Source organism: Fusarium poae, chromosome 2, assembly GCF_019609905.1.
Source record: "Fusarium poae strain DAOMC 252244 chromosome 2, whole genome shotgun sequence".
NCBI classification, from domain to species: domain Eukaryota; kingdom Fungi; phylum Ascomycota; class Sordariomycetes; order Hypocreales; family Nectriaceae; genus Fusarium; species Fusarium poae.
The window spans coordinates 2,444,673-2,464,880 of record NC_058400.1 but is presented as its reverse complement, the minus strand read 5'-3'; the positions used below and the strand labels follow the sequence as shown (position 1 = coordinate 2,464,880).

The window sequence follows — 20,208 nt, the reverse complement described above, 5'->3', positions numbered from 1 at the left end:
CACAGGACGGTGGCTGGTAGAAACTCGAGTCACGATGCGGCAGTAGAGCAATGATCGAGGGATCGACGAGCTGCGACAGTGGAGGAGCCGCAAAATGAAGGGTTTCATCTCACGGCAAACGCGAGCTGAGAACAAGACGGACAGGACAGGGCCCTGTGTTGAGTCCAGTAAGTCCACTCCAGTAATTTTATTTTAGCACAGTAAGGCGAACAGCTGAGAGTCCGGCAATTATCAGGTACCTCAGGCCTACCAGGATATCTAGGTTAGTACTAAGGCAGTAGGTAGTAGGTCGGCACCCAAGACGTCACAAACAACGAGGTCTGCCAACAGCTTCAATTCAGCGCCCACCGTCCTGTTTTGGAACACTGTAAAACGATACTATTCTCATGATCCAAGCCAGAAAGGACAGTAGATCATTTTTATACTTTGTCCTGGTCCCATGGAGTCGGTACCCAGCATAGTGTCCCCGAGGGAAAAGAAACGAGAAACCCTTCCGCTGTAACGGCATCGATCCAGGCGAACAGGTGCCCTGGTTCTCGGAAAAGATGGTTCCCGTCATGCTGCCGCCTCCGATGCAGTAGTTATGTACAAGTACAGACGACATACAGTACAGTGCATATCTACAGTGTCCCGCCTTGAACAGGGCTTCCCCGGGCAAGACGCCGCCTTGTCCAGCCAAAAGCCTGTCGATGATAGGCTTGGGAGCGTCCCTGAACAACATACATAACACCAGGCCTTGGTCTTGCAGCGTCAGGCTATTGCACGATGCTGATTGGGACCATGCTGCAGTCCTTTTCATCTGTTGTGGAAAAACGGGATCGCTGCTAGGAATGGGTGAGCATCTTAAAGGCAGGCATTCCTGGTCGACCCGAGTGATCCTCAGACGTTGATCGTATCGTTCGCTCCTACTGCATTATGCCTATTGGGCCGCCGACATATCATGCTGTATTGTCGTGGGTTGCGAGTGGACGCCCCATCACCTCCCATTTTGTCAACTCGTGTTTCCAAACAACGGATCACCATCAATGAAATAACATAGGGTGGGTGAGCAAGGTTTGTACATATAAGCCTGGACCAGACGATTTGGCCATGCAACGAGATGATGTATCCTGTATATGCAGACCATTCTCCGTTTGCTTGTTTCTGGACGTTGTCATTGTTTCTCCCCTTCGGGATCGTGAACAGGCCTCTCTTTGACCCAGCTCCCGTTGTTTGATGTTCAACCCTCAGCAGAATCCCTGGCTGCAATTAATGTACAACGCATCACTCTCCCCCTGCCCACCCCTGTCCGCCAAGGCCGACGTCATGAGTCTTCCCTGTACCCTGCGATTGTGCGTGCGCCCCTCAAAAATAACCCAGGTCTGTTCCTAGGGGTCCCGTCAATTTGGGCACGGTCAGAGATACCCAGAACTGGTAATGTTGGGCTGCCGGGGCTGGTAGATCTGGCTGGCTTCCAGAAGAATTCAGTGTCCATACCCCCTGACCCATCTTACACATACATAGTACTGGCGGTGTCGTCTCGTATGTATTAATCTACCTAGTGTGGCTTGCCTTAAGAACCCACCTCTCTTGGCATTAGTCTTTTGACAATCGTTTCCTGCGCCATAGGCGACAATAAGTGCTGGTTGTTGGTAGATGCTAATTAATCTCTAGCTATGCGTTACGATCAACTTCGGTGAAACCGGTTAGAGCGTCGCCTGAACCTGCATGAGACTCGACATCTGTAATTTCAATATCTGATCACCTGTTCGTGTTAGTTGATTGTCATTCATGACTTCTCTTTGTTCTTGATCAGATAGCTCAGGGATTCGTGGCTTAGGCAATCGATAGCTCCGTCACTCGACTGATGCGAACAAAGACCTAAAACTGCCCCTGGAATAACAGCATATCACATTCATTATTTCTCAGTGACTCGGTGAAGGCGGTGTCACTTCATATTCCGCTCTTTTCTCCCTGTGATAGTCCGTAACTTAACTAGGCTGTCAATGCATGCAATGCGCATGAGGCTGCTGCTCATGGGATGTTTGCTGTTCCTGGGTCAAAGGTCGTTCCAGTTGCTATTTGCCCAATCGGATGTGAAGCGGATGGTCTGGGCGCTCCCCGGTGTTGGAGTCAACAACCCTGTACTGTGTATCAAGATACCTATCGTAACTCGAGGTGTAGTGGGCTGAGGTGGGACTAATTCGTTGGTACCTTACAGTCTTTTTCAAAGGCTTCATCATGATGGATCTGCCTTTTGGACAAGCAAAATTGGGCTTACACCGCCTGAACTAATTTGGTTTTGAGACTGGTTTTGCCATATGTGGCAACAGCCGTCTCCCAAACATATTTTCCTTTCTTCGCCAGTGCCGCGTTCAAGATGTATGAAGAAGGGACATGTACTAATCATCAGAAAGAATGATATATTTAGAGGGACAGTTACAGAGTACTAGTCCGGAAGGCAGATGTACAGTCTTCAATATCCACCGTGACGCTGATGAGCAATTGCCGTTGTGTTGAGTCAAGTTGACTTAAATTTTGAAAAGGGGTGTAGCAACAGAAAGAAGACAAAACACCGAAGCTTGAGTTTGAATGAGACTAACAAGTTTGGGTATTAGACGCGACAAGATGGCAGGGGCTACGCTCGAGTACTGAGCTTTGGTTGGCTGTTTCGGACGCTAGACAGGGCCACCAGTGCAATCATTACAAATTCGGAGATGACGCTAACTCTTCGAGGAAGGTTTCTCGAAACCTTCTGGAACAATGGTAATGTAAAAGGCGGATCTAGCGCCTGTGACAATGCAAGTCCGAGCGTAGCGTTGCGCCCACGGCCATATCGTTCCTTCCATTGAGCTTCTTTCCGTTCTTCTTCTCTTCGATGTCACTTTCTCATTCCGATCCTTCCTTTGCCTGCCCGCCGCCAACCCGCTCACCACCCACCCACTTCCCTTCTTTTTCACCCCTCCTTCCTAGAATTGTCCCACGCATGAGAGATGAAACTTATGTCCCTTGGCTTAGTAGTAGGCGGGCTGGTTGGCCGTATGGCTGTGCTAAGTTAAGTTAATTGTTCTCCTCCACAATTTCAGTGCATACTGCTAGCCAGATCCCGCTCGGCTTCTCCCACTCATACACATATCTTTAATGATTCCGTATTATCTGTCTCGCGACACACGTAAGAGCCCTCTACCGGCCGCCCTGGCCCTTGCACTGGCACTGGCACTGGCCCCATGCTCCCGGGGCCCATCTTCAATTGCCCCGTGCTGCAGGAGCATGGATCAATTCTATTTGTTCTGGTGGCTTTCTAGAAGTTCAAGAAAGAGCTAGTTATTGGGCGGTTTAGGTGCAGTAGCGCTCTATCCGCTCTAAGCTATACTACGTTGGTGGGAGAGGAATTATAATTGTTGTATGGCAATTCATTTAGAGAACATGCAGTGATGACTTGTGGCGCAACTCAAACACAGCTCGTACACGGTTCCTGGACGTGTACAAATCAGGCTACGGTTCTGACACGGGACCTCTTTGATTATATTCCAAGTTTTCATCTATTTTTTGGCTTCTCCCTGTGCCCACCCTATATTCATTGAAAACGACCATGACAGCTGAGCAATCGTATTTGAAGAGACGTGGGGGTAACGGAGTCTGACCGAACATCCAATAGTTGGACGAGGCTTTTATTTTATCACATTTCATTACTTCAAGATGCAAAGAGAAACATACGACACCAACAGCCAACAGAGCCCCTCATCCGTGTACAACTGAAGTGGACATCGTCTGACCAACAACTGTCCTGGACTGCTGACCATGTTGGTCAGCAAACGTTGGCTTGATCAGCTTTACTGTACTCTGTACTACACATAAACCAGGTAATACTGTTAGAACAAAGGCCCCAGGACGAGGGGCGAGGGGCGAACTGCTCCTACGTGCTATGGGCAGTACATCATTCATGTGGCTTCAGTTTGTCTCAATCCAAGACACGGGCAAGCAAAGTGGTCAACCCACTCGAGAACCCTTCCAGAAGTATTGCGCACATACCAACATTGGGGTTCCAAACATGTTCAGACGTCTCCTCTTTTACATCGGCGAAACTTCAGCTATGTCACTTATTATAGAATAATTAGGGGACAAAGTCAGGCTTGGGAGCTGTCAGTAGCGACACCATTCCAGTCAGTTCGTCTTGCTATCTGTATGCCATTTTCGGCGAAGGCGATGCACTGACCTTACTAAGAAGGTTAGTGGCTTGAAAGATTAAATGCGAAAAGCTTGGCGGCTGTGCGAAATACCTCTTGCGTGCGCCTTGTGTGTGCTCGGACACAGACCTTGAGAGACTCGAAGCATGGATGAAACAGTTCGACCTTATTCTCCGCCCTAGCGCAGGTGGCACAAATAACATCTTTGTTTCAAGAACCGCAATAACACCTCAAGGATCCTTGTTAATAAACAAGGCTGTCCTTTTGAATCTAGATATCTTTGTTCAGTGGCTTGCTAGAGACGAAGCCATGATCAACTTGAAACAAAGGATTCGGGGAGAAAAAATACGGATATATACATCATGATGTACCGCATATGGCCGAGAAACTCAGCTGGTCAAGGCTTTCGGGTGTCGCAAATCCTTTGCAATGTTGTTTTTGGTCGATCGTATCAAAGCTTTCCTTGTATGTAGCAGCAGCGCAACCATGCAATGACTCGAATCTAAACTTGGGTCGTGGGGCCAGCAATTGCTAGAACTGTCCAGTGATCGACATTTCACTACGTCCGTAACAGAAAAGGATGCAAAACAGCCTACCACCAACAGTTGGTTGTTTCGTGCTACAATGCAAACCGCATCGGGGTGTTGGGGCCCGCGACGCGAATACTATATTTACATTGATAACTCGGACGATATAGATGGTAGTATCTTCTCGCTTTTGTATTATCGAAACCTACATCGCTGCATCCTCCCGGGGTTCCCTGAAATGTACCGCATTTTGAACGTAGGAACGTGCCCAAAGGTCCGGAGGATGAAACAAATGATGGAAAGCTTCCAGAAGCAGTGGAGCAGCGGAGCCAAGTCAAAGAGTGACGTGGGATGGTTGAGTTTCTCAGGGCTGAATGCAGGCTTTGACTTTCCCTCCCTCCACACCAAGGAGCACACCAACGCAGGGCCAACGCAGGGGTGTCTTTGGCCCATGGCTGCCACGAGGACTTTCGTTCACACATTTGCTTCTGCCGCAATTAACGTTGGTCTTCTTTCATCATGTTCCCCAGATGCGACGCTAGAAACCCGAAGTATTGCCTTTGAGGACAAGGTACATTGCTGCCCATCAATCTGGACTTGGTCACGACGACTGAAATCGCTTCACACTAGGCTCTGGCGAGGTGGAGACAGCTTTGAGAGCGATAGCGGTTAGTGATTCAAGGCTGGCAATTTAGTCAAGACGAGAAGCTACTGAATGATCATGTGGACGTGTGTTGTCGGGGTTGCTGTACTATGGTACTGTATGCAATCTCCTGCAGCCTCTCTAATTACTCTACTTGCTCCACGACTAAGTGGACTCGTCTGGTGGTCCGGGCTGAGATTGCCGTCGACGCGGTTTTAGGGATGGACACCTACCTGCGCGTTCCCGCATTTTCCTTTCCTATTCAAGTATTTGTGGTGCTAAACAGTTGTCTCAGCCTGTCACCGTTCCCTTGCGCTCAAGCTGACCGCACAATGAGCAGCGTGCCTGAATAACAACGCAACCACGAGAAAGGACTGGCCAAAACCGTCCCACACTTCCGAGCCGACTATTTAGGATTATGAGTTGGTTGGAACGCGAGTTGCGCTGCCCTGTTCTCAACGCTTTCAACAAGCGAGACGGGCATGTCGATCAAGAAGCTTCGGCCAGCTGTTCAGGAACGCGCCATGCCATCCATCACCATGTCAGCTTCGATGCGGCAGTTAATTATCTTTCTCGTGCCGACAGCAGTCCGAGCCTACATACAGAGTATGTCCATACCGCCATGTCCGATCAATGCAACGTGAACGAGGACCCCGCCGTAATCCCGGTAATCTTCAACAAGCAGATCTGTGTGCCTGAGTCGTCTCTAGACTACTTTTCTCGTGTAGTGTAGTCGGGCAATTTCTAACGTAAGACAAGCGTAAATAGCCAACATGCGGTCAGGATCATGACAGGTTGTGCAGATCAAGCACAAGCAATTAAACATGGGAGCAAGTGCCCGTCCTTGGCCACTATTTCGATCGGAGCTGTCAGGAAACAGGCTGTTTGTATCAGATCTACATACAATAATTTTGCAAACTTTTCTTTTTCTTTTCTTCTTCTTTTGCTTTTTCCTAGGTGACAACGGGAACTAAATCTTATTTGGTATTGTGCTGTACTGCTTCGTGGCACTAGGTTGGGGCAGGTCTTTTTGCTTTGTTGACCGCAAGATCTCTACAGCAGACGAGATGTTGTAGATTGCACCTTATTGCTTGCAGTATGGAGATCAACACTTCGGTACTCCACGCATTCATGCATATGAGCTGCACACGTTGTGCGGTAAAGAGGTACATATGGGGAGTGTGCAGCCCGACGCCCACACCGACACGACCGCATCAGACCGTGTGTTGAGCGAAGGCGGTCTGGGTGATCTCGGGCTGAAGAGACCCGCGATTAGTATTATGGGAATACAATAACAAGCGAATGAACTGACTCGGGATCCTAATAATCATACACGGTAAGATGGGCAGCCTGAAATTGATGGAGTCCAAGTCTAACCACATTGTGCCTACAATTTTCTGGCGCCTAACTCGTCAAAGTGATGTATTCCCAATGACATGGACCCTGCCAACTATCATGATAGATAACTGCCCAGACACGTTTGGAGTTTATTTCTAATACAAACATAAATGAGACATACAATTCCGTTTATAGTTCTATACTTACCACTAGCTTGAGTTGATTCCATATAATTGTGGTGTTCAAATGGTGATCTGTGATGTCAAAACTTACCTACCCTACATATGTCACCATTGGATCTGACATTGAGGCTCGTTGAACATTCGTTAAACATCAATACTGTCAGAAGGACGAGATGGTAAAGACGTTTTGATAAAAGCACTGTTCAGATCGTGTCTAACTGTTCTAACCAACATAAGCCTGTGCCCAACTTCAACTATTCGAGCTACAGATATTGGCGCCTCATCTCGATCGTCACCACCTAGGCTGTTCGCGCTCGTGTGAAGGTGTATCAAGCGCATGCGAATCTCCAAAAGGGTCGTCGTCGTCCTCTTCATCCTGTGGAGGCGGGGAAACTACTGCCGGCCGTGGGGGTTGGGGAGGTGGGTTCGAGTGAGGTTTTGACATTGGCGGAGGGCGAGGGGGAGCAGCATGAACAGGAGAATGTGAAATGTTCAGCTCGGATAGATCTGGGGGTTGCGAAGTAGTTGGAGACTGGGCGGCTGCTTTGGCCATGGCCTCCTTGCCTTTGATCGTGGCCACTAGGAAGAGTTAGCTGAAGTTTGGCCAAAGGAAACATCGACACATACTTCGGTACAGATGAGCTTGCTCAGCAAGTTCATCATCCGAGTCACTATCCGCGTCAATAGAGCGATCGAACTGTTCAAATGACATGAGAGCGTGGACAAGCTCGTCATTGGCGTGGAGTAACCCTCCCAACCACTGTTCTTCTTCGACATGATGAACCTGACAACCATGAGCTTAATGCCTAAAAAACGACTTCGAGAATGACTTACATAACGTAACACCTTTCGTCTCAGGAGCTTACAGGCTTCGAAACGCTCCACTGCAACTTGATTTTCCGAAATACGCTCAACTTCGCGGTTAACGCTTTGAAGCGAATTCATCAAATTTGTGGCTGCAAAAGAGGAGTCGGCAATGACAGACTTCATCTGATCCTTCTCAGCCTCGAGGTTGAAAGGCTTTCGCTTCCCCTTGGTCTTATCCTTATCCTTATCTTTCTTTTTGTCCTTGGAACCGCCGAAGAAGGAACTGCTGCCGGATGAAGATTTGGAAGGTGCATGGCCAAATCCTGAACCAGACACTGGAGTTGAACTTGAGGGGCCCGGGGCGTTTCGTGCATCGCGGGCAGCCTTCGCCGCAGCTTCTTGTTCGTCATCGACAAATGGGTTTTCTTCTGTTTCTTTGAGGACCTTGGATCGCTCTTGAGTGACGGCCTGCTTCCTCTTGGGGAGTTCCTAATAGAGTGAGTGTGTGATCATAGGAGCTATCAGCGGCTGCGACTCACCCTGTGAAGTCGTGAAAGACTGTCGAGTCCCGGTTTTCCGGCGTATTGCGACCATGAGCGGAAAAGCTCCCTGCATTTGTTTCTCACGGCCACGTCAGATAAGTCAGAAGTGCCGCAAACACGTAGACGCTCAAGGAGAGGCTCGTCAACAAAGGTACGCTGGAATCTCTCGCCAGCATTCTGAATAAGACCATCGAGGAGAACTAGTGCACGGATCTGGCGATGGACGTTTCCATATTTGAGCTTCTTGCGAAGAGCGCGAGCTGCTTCACTTGGGCCAGTGGCTTGCAAAGTGATGACTTCGACGAGCTCGGGGATACCACTGAAATCCTCCTCTTCATATGCCTCAGAGGTGAGATTCTCTACGGTGACCGTCACAGCTGAGAACGGTTTCTTCTATAGGGGTGTTAGCCAGTTAATATGAGATTGTTCAATGCGGGCCAGTGGCATATAAATAGCTCAAAGGTTGCCAACGGGTAACGTCTCAGGCGTAAAGTTTGGCACATGCATAAGAGTCGATAGGGTGTCCTTACCGTTGCGAACACACTCATGATGAACTATATTGATAAATCCTGTATGTGGCTTATGCTGCGTAGACCGGAATCCCCGCGATATTGTTCCCTGATAACGTCAAGAAGGTGCTATCTCAAGCGCTACGATAGTTCTGGGTAGCTCAAGTGTCTGATGAATGATGATAGACCAAGGAATGTGGGGTTGGCTAATAGTCAGACAACACAATGCGAACCTTCGGTGACGCGACTCGGGACGATAGCTTCCCGGGTCGTTGACTGAAGGTAGACGTGTTTGTAACAACAAAGAAACTATCAGACAAAATAGGGTGAGCAAAGGTAAATCAAGTTAAGGTTAGCAGCTTTAATCGAGTAGTACCCAGGTAGTCAGGCGCATACCTACTCGCTACTGCCGTAACAGAAGGAGGGATAGTGGGGTTTGGTTACTCGCGGACCGTGACGCGGGGCTCTTGCCAGTTTTGGTGGGTCGACTGTCGTCACTTCTAGCTTTCAGGGTCATTCGAAGAAGGGACATTACAGGTATCTACCCAGACTGCCTACTAAGGTAGGTACCTAGGTACTAAGGTATATGAAGCTTCAATTAGAATTGGATATGGCTCTATGATAGGCTATAAAGAAGATGTTGGAAAAAGGATCATTTGTGAAATGGAGGTTTTCTCGGTGGCATTGTATCTCTTCATTACATTTCCACCTTTCACTGCAGTAATGTGCCACTGTGAAATCGTGAGCTGAGTTTCCGTATTATGACTCAATCAACAGGCATTCGCCTAAGATACTGTTGGATATGTATACGAAAAGCTGTTTGAGATATATGAGAGATCGATGATATTATATACATACCTAGGTACCTAGGTATCAGTACTATAGCCTCGAATGCACCCACTTGAACAAAATCCATCTGAGACTACCCTAGACCTGGACATAGGTAGGTACTAAGTTTGATCACCCCTCCCCCGCCCCCCGCCATGCCATCTGAGCAACGAATTTTGATTGACAACGGCGTTATCGCAGCTCGGTGACTCATAAATATTTCGCAAACATCAACACCAAATCTACTTACGGCCTACAGGACTTTATTAAAACACTGGCTGCGACTAACAACTGCCTATGATGGCCTCAAAATCACCAATCCTCCCCGTGGAGGGCAAGCGCAACATCCTCATCACTTCTGCCCTTCCATACGTCAACAACATCCCACATTTGGGTAACATTATCGGCAGTGTTCTGTCTGCTGATGTGTTTGCTCGCTATTGCAAAGCCCGGGATTACAACACCATCTACGTTTGTGGCTCCGACGAATATGGTACCGCTACCGAAACAAAGGCTCTCGAGGAAGGTCTTTCGCCCGCCGACCTTTGCGCCAAGTACCACGCCCTTCACAAGGGCGTCTACGACTGGTTCCGAATCGACTTTGACATTTTCGGCCGAACACCTACCCAACAACAAACACAGATCGTGCAGCAGATCTTCAAGGAACTATGGAAGAATGGCTATATTGAGGAGCGGGAGACTACTCAGCCCTTCTGTACACATGCTAACCACGGCAAGTTCCTCGCTGACCGTTTCGTTGAGGGAGAGTGCAGCATCTGCCACGATCTCGGCGCTCGTGGAGATCAATGCGATGCTTGTGGTGGACTCCTTGACCCTTTCGAGCCCGAGCGCGAACCCAGTGCTTCAGAGGACGACCACGTCGAGGCCAAGGCCACTGGTTTCCTGATCAACCCCCGTTGCAAGGTCGATGGCACCACCCCCGAGAAGCGAAAGACCAAGCACCTTTTCCTCCGACTCGACGCCGTCAAGGATCTTCTGGTTCCTTGGTTCCACAAGAGCAGCAAGGAGGGAGACTGGAGCACCAACTGTATCTCCATCACACAGTCATGGATCGATAAGGGTCTCCTCCCCCGTGGTATTACCCGAGATCTCAAGTGGGGTGTCCCAATTCCCCAGGATCTTGAAGGTTTGAGCAACGAAGAGTACGCTGAGAAGGTCTTTTACGTCTGGTTCGATGCCTGCATTGGTTATGTTTCCATTACCAAGAACTTGGTGGATGGTGATAACTTGGACGGTACAAACTGGGAGAAGTGGTGGAAGAACCCCGAGAACGTCAAGCTCTACCAGTTCATGGGCAAGGACAACGTTCCGTAAGTGAACCCGAACCTTGACGGTCCCGATTAGTCAAAGGCACCGTGTGTAGAGTATTTACTAACGCAAGTCGCTTAGATTCCACACTATCATCTTCCCTGCTTCTCAACTTGGAACAGGAGAGAACTGGACCAAGGTCCACAAGATGTCAACAACCGAATATCTTAACTACGAAGGTGGAAAGTTTAGCAAGTCTCGCGGTGTTGGTGTGTTCGGCAACACTGCCAAAGAAACTGGCGTTGATCCTGATGTCTGGCGATACTACCTTCTGTCAAGACGGCCTGAAACAGCCGATTCTGAATTCAAATGGCAGGAATTCATTGACTGCAACAACAACGATCTTCTCAAGAACCTTGGTAACTTGAACCAGAGAATTCTCAAGTTTACCCAGGCCAAGCTGGACGGTGTTGTACCAGACTACACCAAGTACACAGACGAGCGACTGGAAGAACACAAGAAGGAAGTCAACGAGGCTCTCAAGACCTTCATCGCACAGTTCGATGCCATTAAGCTCCGTGCTGGTCTTGCTTCCGTTATGCATATTTCAGCCCTTGGCAACAAGCTCTTGCAAGACAGCAAGTTGAACAACCAGCTTCTTGCCGATGAGCCTGACCGTTGCGCCGCTGTCATTGGCCTTGGTATCAACCACCTGCAACTCCTTGCCAGCATTGTACACCCCTACATGCCTTCGACTTCCGATGCCATTCTTGAGCAGATCGGTAGCCCCGGTCTTATTTCTATCCCTGAAACATGGACCGGCGATCTCGTTAAGCCCGGTCAAAAGATTGGCGAGCCTAAACTTCTCTTCACACAGATTCCTGCATCCAAGCTTGACGAGTGGCGCGAGGCTTTTGGCGGTGAGGAAATTCGAAAGCAAAAGGCTCTCGAGGCCGAAAAGGCCGCGGCCAAAAAGGCTGCTAAGGATAAGAAGAAGCAAAAGAAGCTCGCTTTGCGCCAAGCTGAGAAGGCTGGCGAGGCTTCAACCGAGCAGAAGCCTACTGAGGAGGAGAAGCCCGTTGAGGCTACAGCTGTTGACCTTCTTCCTGATGATAAACCCTCTGAGGCATAAATGATCGGAACTTGAGCAAGACTGGAGTCAATGTTGATGATAAAAATGGGATCAGTCGACTGATTTAGAACGGTGCATGAGGAGTGATGTAAAGTTGCACAGTCCATTTGTTTCTTGTTATAGGGCTACCGGAATGTAAAGTAGATTCTCAAATCAACTTATGAGGAATGACCAGAAAAGATTAGTGACTTTAAAAGATGATATACCAAGTGTGTTTTGTTTTGACTTTGCCGTAGGCTTGTTCTTACTCCATTTATAGTACTGTATGATCGTAAAAATCTGACAAGACGTGCGGGGGTGGACTACCACCCCTCGAACCTGAAGTACAGACGGTATACGATGTTCTTAACTGTGTGTGTGCTCTGGAAACCAGCCCCCTACTGAACTTATTACCAACACCGATGTAGTATATTGTGACACCCTGGAGAATCGATAGGCGCCCAAGGGTGTTTATTAGAAGACGGAGGTCAAGATACAGTCTCGACTATGTGTCATGAAAGTGAAAGGAACTTGCTTGTTGAGGCGTGATCTCATGATCGAATGCAGTGTATTTTTGGTATTGGTGTAGAACGAAATGTATTGTCTTATGCCCGTCGACTGATTGGTGTCGGTAATAGCATGGTATAAATGTGTGTCCGTATTCGAAAAACTCCTTAAGCCTGTTGAAAGGCACCCGGCCTGTTGAAAGGCGTAGCTTTCCTGTGCCAGCCTGGTGCATATTGCACAATAGCAAATATCGTATTGTCATATGTGCCCCATTTCCGTCCGCTGGCCTTTTTTATATAGACGCGAATGGTGCATTGCCATCATGGCATGTGGTCACTCTTTTTGTCTTTTCACTTGCAAGAGTAACGACGGGTGTAGCTGGTAAGCTTAGTTTGACTTCTTACCCGCAGCACGCTCACGCTCACGCTTGGCGTAGATCTCAGAAGTGAAGGGGTCCTCGTATCTTAGGGCGAGCTTATAGACGATATCGACCCAGATGGTGAGCAGGACACCAGCAGGCTTGCCATACCACAGAGCGGTACCGAGGAAACTGCAGGTAGAGCCAGTGTACATGGGAGAGCCAGTCACGTTGAAGGGAAAGCCAGTCACCATCTCGTCCATAAGGATGCCAAAGTAGTCACCTAGAAATGTACCAGTAATGCCAAGTCGCCAGGTCGAGGAGACGACCAAGACGTTGCCGACAACAAATAGAGTGGCAGCAGCAGCCCGCATGTAGTCATTGGCAAGAGCGGGATGTGTAGGCTGTTCAGAGATGGCATTCTTGTAAATCAAGTCGCGAACCATTCCCAGAGAAAAGATAGTGATGGCTAGGGCATAGCAAGCAGCTTTGGAGTTTCCACCAAAGATCTTTGTCAGAAGCTTATTGTGGTATTCTTTTTTTAACAAGTCAGTGTTAGTTGATAATAGAGCACGATGCGCTTCTTAAACAGGGAGCCTATGCATACCTTGACGGGCGACGATACTTGAGAGAAATAAGTTAACAATGCCAGTTCGTCGTTACATTGGGACTGAGCAACTTACTTCCAGAAGAGCGGATTAAAGGCGATGGAGGCAGCTGAGACTAGGACGAGCAAACGAACCGGATTAGATTCACTGTTTATTCAACAGAGGCAAAGTTTAAGTCAACTCACTGTACAGACTCTGCTTGTCGTAGTTGACATAGTTGAGGAAGTCTTGCGGACCAAGAGCCATGATACCCATGATGACAGCTAATGAAGCACGAGGCAACGAAGAGTAAAGTGAGGTGAAGTAAAAGTCGTGATTACTGACGTAACAAGTTCACGTGTAAGTCACAAATGATCAAAGGGTAGAGACAATCAACTTTTGTTTGTTGCTATGACAGACGGTTTGGGAGAAAAGAGAAGAAAGAGAAAGCTAGGAGAGCTGGAATAGGTAGGTAGGTTAGTAGGTAAAAATTACAGCAGCTGTCCTACCTGTCCTGTCACATGCCCGGAAGTGACTGGAAAGCGAAAGATGAGAGGCCTGTCTAGAGTCACGGGCAGGGCAGCGTCATAATGGCCAAGCAGCGGGGATTAGTGGAGATTTCAGAACCAGACCTAGTATTAACCGAAGATAGCCCTCCCCTGGGGCTGACCAGCATTCACCCACTCGCATCTAACATCCTTGCAACCAATGAACCAGATCAATCAATCTTCCTTCACCCACCAAAGCAAAGCTGAGTTAACTAATGAATGGATCAAGTGATCAGAATCACCAAAAAGAAAATGCTTAAATATTCATATCTATAGATGCTCAAAACCATGCGCTCTTCTCGCGGTTGGCATCAAGGCCTATCTCGCTTGTGCTCCAAACGCCATCCTTGAACGCCCAAGCAGTTAAAACCGACAAACCAATCATTATCATCCTAATATCTAACAGTGAGAGAACTCGGCGTTATTGCCGTCGGTTTCTTGTCTTTTTGCCAGTTGTTTGGACGTCCTCCTCCTCTTCGTCCTGCCCCTTCTTCAAATCTTCTGTTAGGCCCCATTCCTCCTTGTCGTACCAGTCCTCACCATCCGACATGTCTCGGTTGGGCCCTGAATGAGCTTCTGCCTTGGACCAGTGGAGCACATCTTTGCGCAGCTGCTCAGCTTTGAGAAGTCCCAAGAACAACTTCTTTGCCCCTCGGCATACCTCTTCTTGTTTTTGCACATACAGAGCAAGAAGACGTCGGATATCTTCTGCTTCCTGATCTGGCAAGCCAATGTCTCTGTCTGGTCTTGCTCCTGTAGGTGCAAGGAACAGAGGGTGAATAAAGTCATCCTCTCCTTCAGAAACCAGAGATGCGTCTGGCATTATTCTCTCGACCAGCCCGGTCTGTTGATGTACATTGTCAGCTGCTTGTTGTCCAGAGGTTTCGGCTCTGTCTGCTCCGATTTCGTCTTGCTTCTGCTCATTTAAACCCTCATTGGCCCCGTTTGTTGGTTCAACCTGGGTCGCTTTCGCGGAATCGGCCTGTTCAGCTGGGGCCTGCTCGCCGTTCGGAATATTCGAGTTTGTATCCGTGCTCTTTTCGACATCCGTCTTTTCGGCCTCGCCAGCGTCTTCCAGATGGGAATCATCCGGGTCGGCAGTTCCAGCGTCTGTCATGGTTATATCAGCATCCTCTGCCGTGTCTTTGTCCATGGTTTCTCCACCCAAAGTTGTGTCTGGAGCAACATCTCCGGCTATCGCGCCGTTTGAATTTACTTCAACGTCACCGTTAGTAATTGCAGGGAGCGCGGATACTGCCTGGGACAGGGCTAGTAGATGGCGCGCCATATGATTATCTGTGTAAAGCTCGACATCCGCCGGTCGGACCATCATCTCGCATGGAGCCCAGGTGAAGTCACCGCATAGCGTTGTCAGGAGGTGTCTGACCTTCCACAGGGAGCGGTTTTCTTTGCGCATAATGTCGCAACCTTGATCAACAAGCCGCGTGAGGGTCTTTGATGTGAAAGGTTTCGAGAGGGTTGGATGTGTCGGCAAGGCGGTCGATGAAGTGAGAGGTGCAAGGATATCTGCTTTCGTTAGTCGTGCGATTGGCCTACAGAGTGGTTCACCTACTCTCTATTTGGATATTGGCGTAAGGGTTCAACTCTGCGGCAGAGGCCTCAGCTTCCTGAACGCGCTCCTCATCCTCATCATTGCTATCTATTTCGTATCCTTCCTCGTCGATTAAAGGCGGATTGCGATAAAGGATTGGGCGACAAACTCCGGCGTATTCGACATACTGACAAGGTTAGACTTGAGCAGGAGGGGCTTGTCCATAGAACGAACCTCTTTGTACGAGCTTGGGCCGTTGTTGGGAACCAATTGTCCTTGCCGAACAAACCGTGCCTTTTTCTTGAGCTTATTTCCACGGTTACTATAACTTTCGATTTCGGAATCTGAGTCGGACTCTGTGGTTGGTAGGGTCAGCTAGGGATACCCTTAGGCGCGAAAAGCGCAAAGATGCTCGCGTACCGTATGATTTCCTTTTGAAAGCCTTTTTCATGCCCGCTATTGTTTCGGCGAAGAGGATTTGTTGTGACGCCATGGCGGGCGGTTATAGGATCCAAGAGCCGACTCGATAGATGGATGTCGAGGGTGAAGCGACGAGTGAGCGCCAGGCCGTCCAGGCGCGTTTGGAAGAATATGTTGAAGACAGAAGATTAATCGTAATGCCAGGGAATGGGATGAGCCCCAATTCGAAAGAACAAGTCGTGTTGATGTGGTATACTTGATCAAAACCAATTTTGATCGGGTGTTGGGACGACGAGGAGAAGCTGGAATAGCAAGCGAGGCTGCTGCCCGCCTTCCCGTAGCCCATGACCACATTTCCAGGCGCGGTCTCTCCTAATTGGCCAAACCCCGGATGATAAAATGACCGATGCCGGATAAAGCACTATCGGACTGCGATAACGGATAAGATAGCATATTGTCTTTAAGAAATTAATGAAGTCTTGAATTGGTTCAATATCAATTAGGCAGTGGAACAGAGAGAACATTGTGAGGTTTTCACATGTTTTCTTGTAATTTCATACTATAACTAATATAGTAACCGAGTTAGCAAATTATGTTTATCAATGCCTCCTGCCTGCAAATTTTTAAAACATAATAAACAACAAACAGACAGCTCCCCAGCAGGTATATCAGTTGACTTGTCGCTATGGGTGATGATGGATGAATTATCCAAGCTCGATGGATAGATAAACGGCAAAAAGCAACTCCGGTACAGGGAATCGAACCCTGGGCTCCGCGGTACTGATCCCTCAAGTTATGAGAGCGCGAAATGTTAGCCACTACACCATACCGGAATAATCGCGCTTAGTGACTGTTGACGGAGCACTTACAATTTGGCATGATGACCCTAAAAATAAATATCGGTAGACGCCTACCAGTGATTTCCCGAGCCATTGCATTAGTCGAGTTACAATATGTACATGAATACATTGTTCAGTTATAGGGGATCTTATAGACATCTTTGATCCCGAGTATTGACCTGAACGTGGTCGAGTTTCGTAAGCACGATGTCTCGTCGGAAACGTATTTAGTTTCATGATGGGTGTTGCGAGAGAAACAGTAATGAAGTCGGGCTCTCATACACTCGCTCGTATAGCACACAGAAATAGAGATGCGCATTTTATTTGTTTTGAAATGATATTTGCTCAAGACGAACAGTTTCCATGCACCGTAACTCAGTATCATGTCCAATGGTATATCGCGAATTACACTCTAGATATCTCAGGTATCTAGCTTCCTCCCCCAATCAGTGACGGCAGGTTAGGCACGAAAAACAAATCTTTGTGGGTTAGCCTCTATCTATCAATTTCGAAAGCCTATGCCTATAATGTTGTATATGCTAGCGCCACAAAGTCCTGACTATGAGCAACACATTCAAGTCCATATTAGGTACAAATAACTATAGTTCCCGCTTAGGCCTCTCACCATGCGAGTTAGTTACAGCAACGGCACCGCCATCCTTTTCGATATCAGCCGGGAGGTTTCCGAGTGCTCGGTCTCCAAACAAGAGATCGATTTCCTCGAGAGACAGACCCTTTGTCTCTCGGAAAGCGAAGATGAGAGTAGGCAGAGTGACAACAATGTTGAACGCTGTTCACTATGAGTCAGACACTCCTAGATGGGGCACAGGGACTTACTTACCAACGAAGAGAAAGTAAAACCTCCAGCCCAGCTCTCTGAGTGCCAGGGGACTGACTTGGTTCCAAAAGGTAGAAACAAGCCAGTTACCAACACCTGTAGCGAAAGCACACCCTTTGCTTCTTATCTGGTAAGGCATTATCTCGGCCATGTATGTCCAGCTTACAGGGCCAAAGGACAGCGAAAAGATAACCGTGACGCAAAACAAGAAAGCAACGCCAGCGATACTGAGGCCATGGTGGGTGCCGTTGACGTTTTTGGCTGTTGACAACGCTCTCCAGAACCAGAGCGATAGAAATGGCAATGATACCATAAATCAGAGGCCCTTTTCGACCGATTTTATCCGAGATCAATATAATAGAGACTAAATCTGTTCAGGGTTAGCAAATTGTTTTGGCGAGCGTTCTGTTATGTAACAGGGGCCCTGGGCTTACTTGCAAGAGGGCCTGTGCAGTTGTAGATTCCTGCGACAAGTAGATTCGTTTTGCCAGTGATTCCAAGACTCTCATACATGATGGTTTGATAGTATCTTATTATATGTTAGCGATGTTATGTTATATGTACCTGGAGCCAAGTGTTGGATGGAAAAGGTGGAGCTGGGAGATGGGAGTGATGAAACCACGTACCCAATAACATTGATTCCTAGAACTGATGTTAACAACTTTAACTTTCATGGAACACGCAGTCCGAGTGATGTAACCATCATGAGGATGCCCTTATCAGTGAACTGAGTGAATACTTGAACTAGAGTTCCGAGCATGAGTCTCTTCCGCCATTGCGGCACCTTGAACATAATCATCCAGCCCGGTGCAGTAGCCGCCTTCTCGGCGTCGATGGTCAATTTAATTTCATTGAATTCAGACCTGATTCACTCCCCGTTCGAGCCGTTAAAGTGTAGCTTTCGGAGTGTCCTAATGCCATCATCCAACTGGTCAGTAGCAATAAGATGGCGAGGAGTCTCTGGGAGCCAAAGCATGCCCAAGCACAACAGAGCAGAAGGAAATGCCTGGAACGCAAGGGGGAATCGCCACTGGAAGGACGGAGTATCGGGCATGTGATGACTGCCGTAACCAACCCATGTAGATACAATGAAGCCGACTCCGATCATTTGCTGGGCAAGTCCAACGATGAGACCCCGGTTCTTAGGGCTTGCACATTCTGATTGATATACTGGGACTGAATTGCTCGTCAGCAACGTGAATTTAGGTGGCTGCATAAGATAAACTTACCGCTCATGGAGAGCAAGCCAACGGCGAAGCCAGCAATGATTCGTCCAACCAACATCGTGGCAAGACTGCGCGATGCGTTATCAACAAGGTATGTAAACGTTAGCTGCTGTATACATACTGGTAAGCAGCAGCTTGAAGGACTGCGCCGACCGTGCAAATAAAGGCACCAATGCCGATAGTCTTTTTTCGGCCGAACTTATCCATAATGACTCCGCCAAACAGCGCTCCGAATACAGCACCTCCGCTGAATGTCGAGTTAATAGCACCTATGATGGAAGAAGTGGACGTAGTATCGAAGTAGTTCTGGAAGTGCTTCGAGGCAATGACATCAGTCATGACACCAGAGTCGTAACCGAAGAGAAAAGACCTTCACTCAAGAGATGCCCGTTATTATCCACACCAGAAGAATTGGGAATTCCACTCGGGACTGTATAGAATTTGTACGCACCCTATGGCTGCAAAACAAGCCAGTCCAATGTTATAGGCTTTCCCCATGATGATACCCGTAGACTGTCCGGTATAGTTAGTTATACAGGTGATTGGAATTGTTGTATTGAGTGCTTTAAGTCTTGGTGGCGATGTGATTAAGACACTTTGGGGGTGGTTAACAGTGGTTCATGAGTCTACTTATATGGCCACCTCTCCTAAAGCATAGTGAGTGTCACGACCAATATTCACCAAGCTGTTAGTCACTGTGATCCTAGTGGTCCCACATACCCAAGTCTACAGAGAGCGTCAAAGGATGTCTCGATAGTGATCATGTTACTGAGCAAGGGGTGCAGATATAATCACGCAATTGTAAACTTCCCGTCACGTTCAGAAATGATCAACGTGACTGGTAAGGCTTGGTTTACGGGGTTCTCCGTATATTTTCATCATACAATGAATCTATCGGCTAGTAAGATGCAAAACGGCACGCAAAGGCCGAGTCATGATGGGTGTTGCATGGCTCCCCTGAAATGATTTTGAGTCGGCCCCAAGTGTTCGGAGAAATAGTATACCGGCTACTCCTTTTCATTACCGTTTATTGGCTCACTGTCATAGAGAAAGCAAAACCAGTATGTTCCAGGGCCGAGCCAAGAGGTATTACTGCGGTGCTGTTTCTTGATGTAAAAGTTGAACCACGATGATGGTCTGGCCAGCCATTGGGCCATATCACATACCGTCAGCCACATCTACGATAGACTGGTACGAGACAGGACATCGGTGTATAGCCTCTAGTTCAAGTTCTTTTCGATCCGGCTGAATACAAACTCACAGATGCATATTGAGTCCAGCAGTCAAGGTGTCTTTGATCCTTCTTGCTTTCGCTTACAGCCGGACCAATCAGCTCTCTGGTAGGCACTTGATAGGCCACACCCGGTCATAGATGATCATGAGATATGTGGATGTTCATCCTCCCCCAGTC

The 20,208-nt window shown here is 48.1% G+C and overlaps 6 protein-coding genes and 1 non-coding gene across 7 annotated transcripts; 1 reads left to right on the top strand and 6 right to left on the bottom strand.

Annotated features, from left to right (window-relative positions):
* Positions 1-7,148: 7,148 nt before the first annotated feature.
* On the bottom strand, positions 7,149-8,753 carry FPOAC1_004738 (uncharacterized protein; the record flags this gene model as incomplete). Its single annotated transcript, XM_044849277.1, has 5 exons — positions 7,149-7,435; positions 7,484-7,640; positions 7,691-8,152; positions 8,203-8,598; positions 8,736-8,753. 5 exons carry the CDS (start codon positions 8,751-8,753, stop codon positions 7,149-7,151), a joined length of 1,320 nt encoding a protein of 439 aa, XP_044707987.1.
* Positions 8,754-9,839: 1,086 nt separating this feature from the next.
* FPOAC1_004737 (uncharacterized protein) lies at positions 9,840-11,943 on the top strand (the record flags this gene model as incomplete). Its single annotated transcript, XM_044849276.1, has 2 exons — positions 9,840-10,873; positions 10,953-11,943. 2 exons carry the CDS (start codon positions 9,840-9,842, stop codon positions 11,941-11,943), a joined length of 2,025 nt encoding a protein of 674 aa, XP_044707986.1.
* Positions 11,944-12,816: 873 nt separating this feature from the next.
* CHOL2 (Phosphatidyl-N-methylethanolamine N-methyltransferase) lies at positions 12,817-13,650 on the bottom strand (the record flags this gene model as incomplete). Its single annotated transcript, XM_044849275.1, has 4 exons — positions 12,817-13,322; positions 13,395-13,411; positions 13,471-13,510; positions 13,581-13,650. The coding sequence occupies 4 exons, from the start codon at positions 13,648-13,650 to the stop codon at positions 12,817-12,819; spliced, it is 633 nt and encodes a 210-aa protein (XP_044707985.1).
* Positions 13,651-14,343: 693 nt separating this feature from the next.
* On the bottom strand, positions 14,344-15,967 carry FPOAC1_004735 (uncharacterized protein; the record flags this gene model as incomplete). The annotated part of the gene is made up of 4 exons (XM_044849274.1): positions 14,344-15,449; positions 15,496-15,661; positions 15,709-15,830; positions 15,895-15,967. 4 exons carry the CDS (start codon positions 15,965-15,967, stop codon positions 14,344-14,346), a joined length of 1,467 nt encoding a protein of 488 aa, XP_044707984.1.
* Positions 15,968-16,637: 670 nt separating this feature from the next.
* FPOAC1_004734 lies at positions 16,638-16,727 on the bottom strand. Its single transcript has one exon. It is a non-coding gene; the product is annotated as a tRNA-Glu (tRNA).
* A 605-nt stretch (positions 16,728-17,332) lies between these two features.
* FPOAC1_004733 (uncharacterized protein) lies at positions 17,333-18,084 on the bottom strand (the record flags this gene model as incomplete). Its single annotated transcript, XM_044849273.1, has 4 exons — positions 17,333-17,523; positions 17,575-17,667; positions 17,738-17,941; positions 18,006-18,084. The coding sequence occupies 4 exons, from the start codon at positions 18,082-18,084 to the stop codon at positions 17,333-17,335; spliced, it is 567 nt and encodes a 188-aa protein (XP_044707983.1).
* Positions 18,085-18,439: 355 nt separating this feature from the next.
* On the bottom strand, positions 18,440-19,136 carry FPOAC1_004732 (uncharacterized protein; the record flags this gene model as incomplete). The annotated part of the gene is made up of 3 exons (XM_044849272.1): positions 18,440-18,747; positions 18,801-18,865; positions 18,919-19,136. The coding sequence occupies 3 exons, from the start codon at positions 19,134-19,136 to the stop codon at positions 18,440-18,442; spliced, it is 591 nt and encodes a 196-aa protein (XP_044707982.1).
* Positions 19,137-20,208: the final 1,072 nt, after the last annotated feature.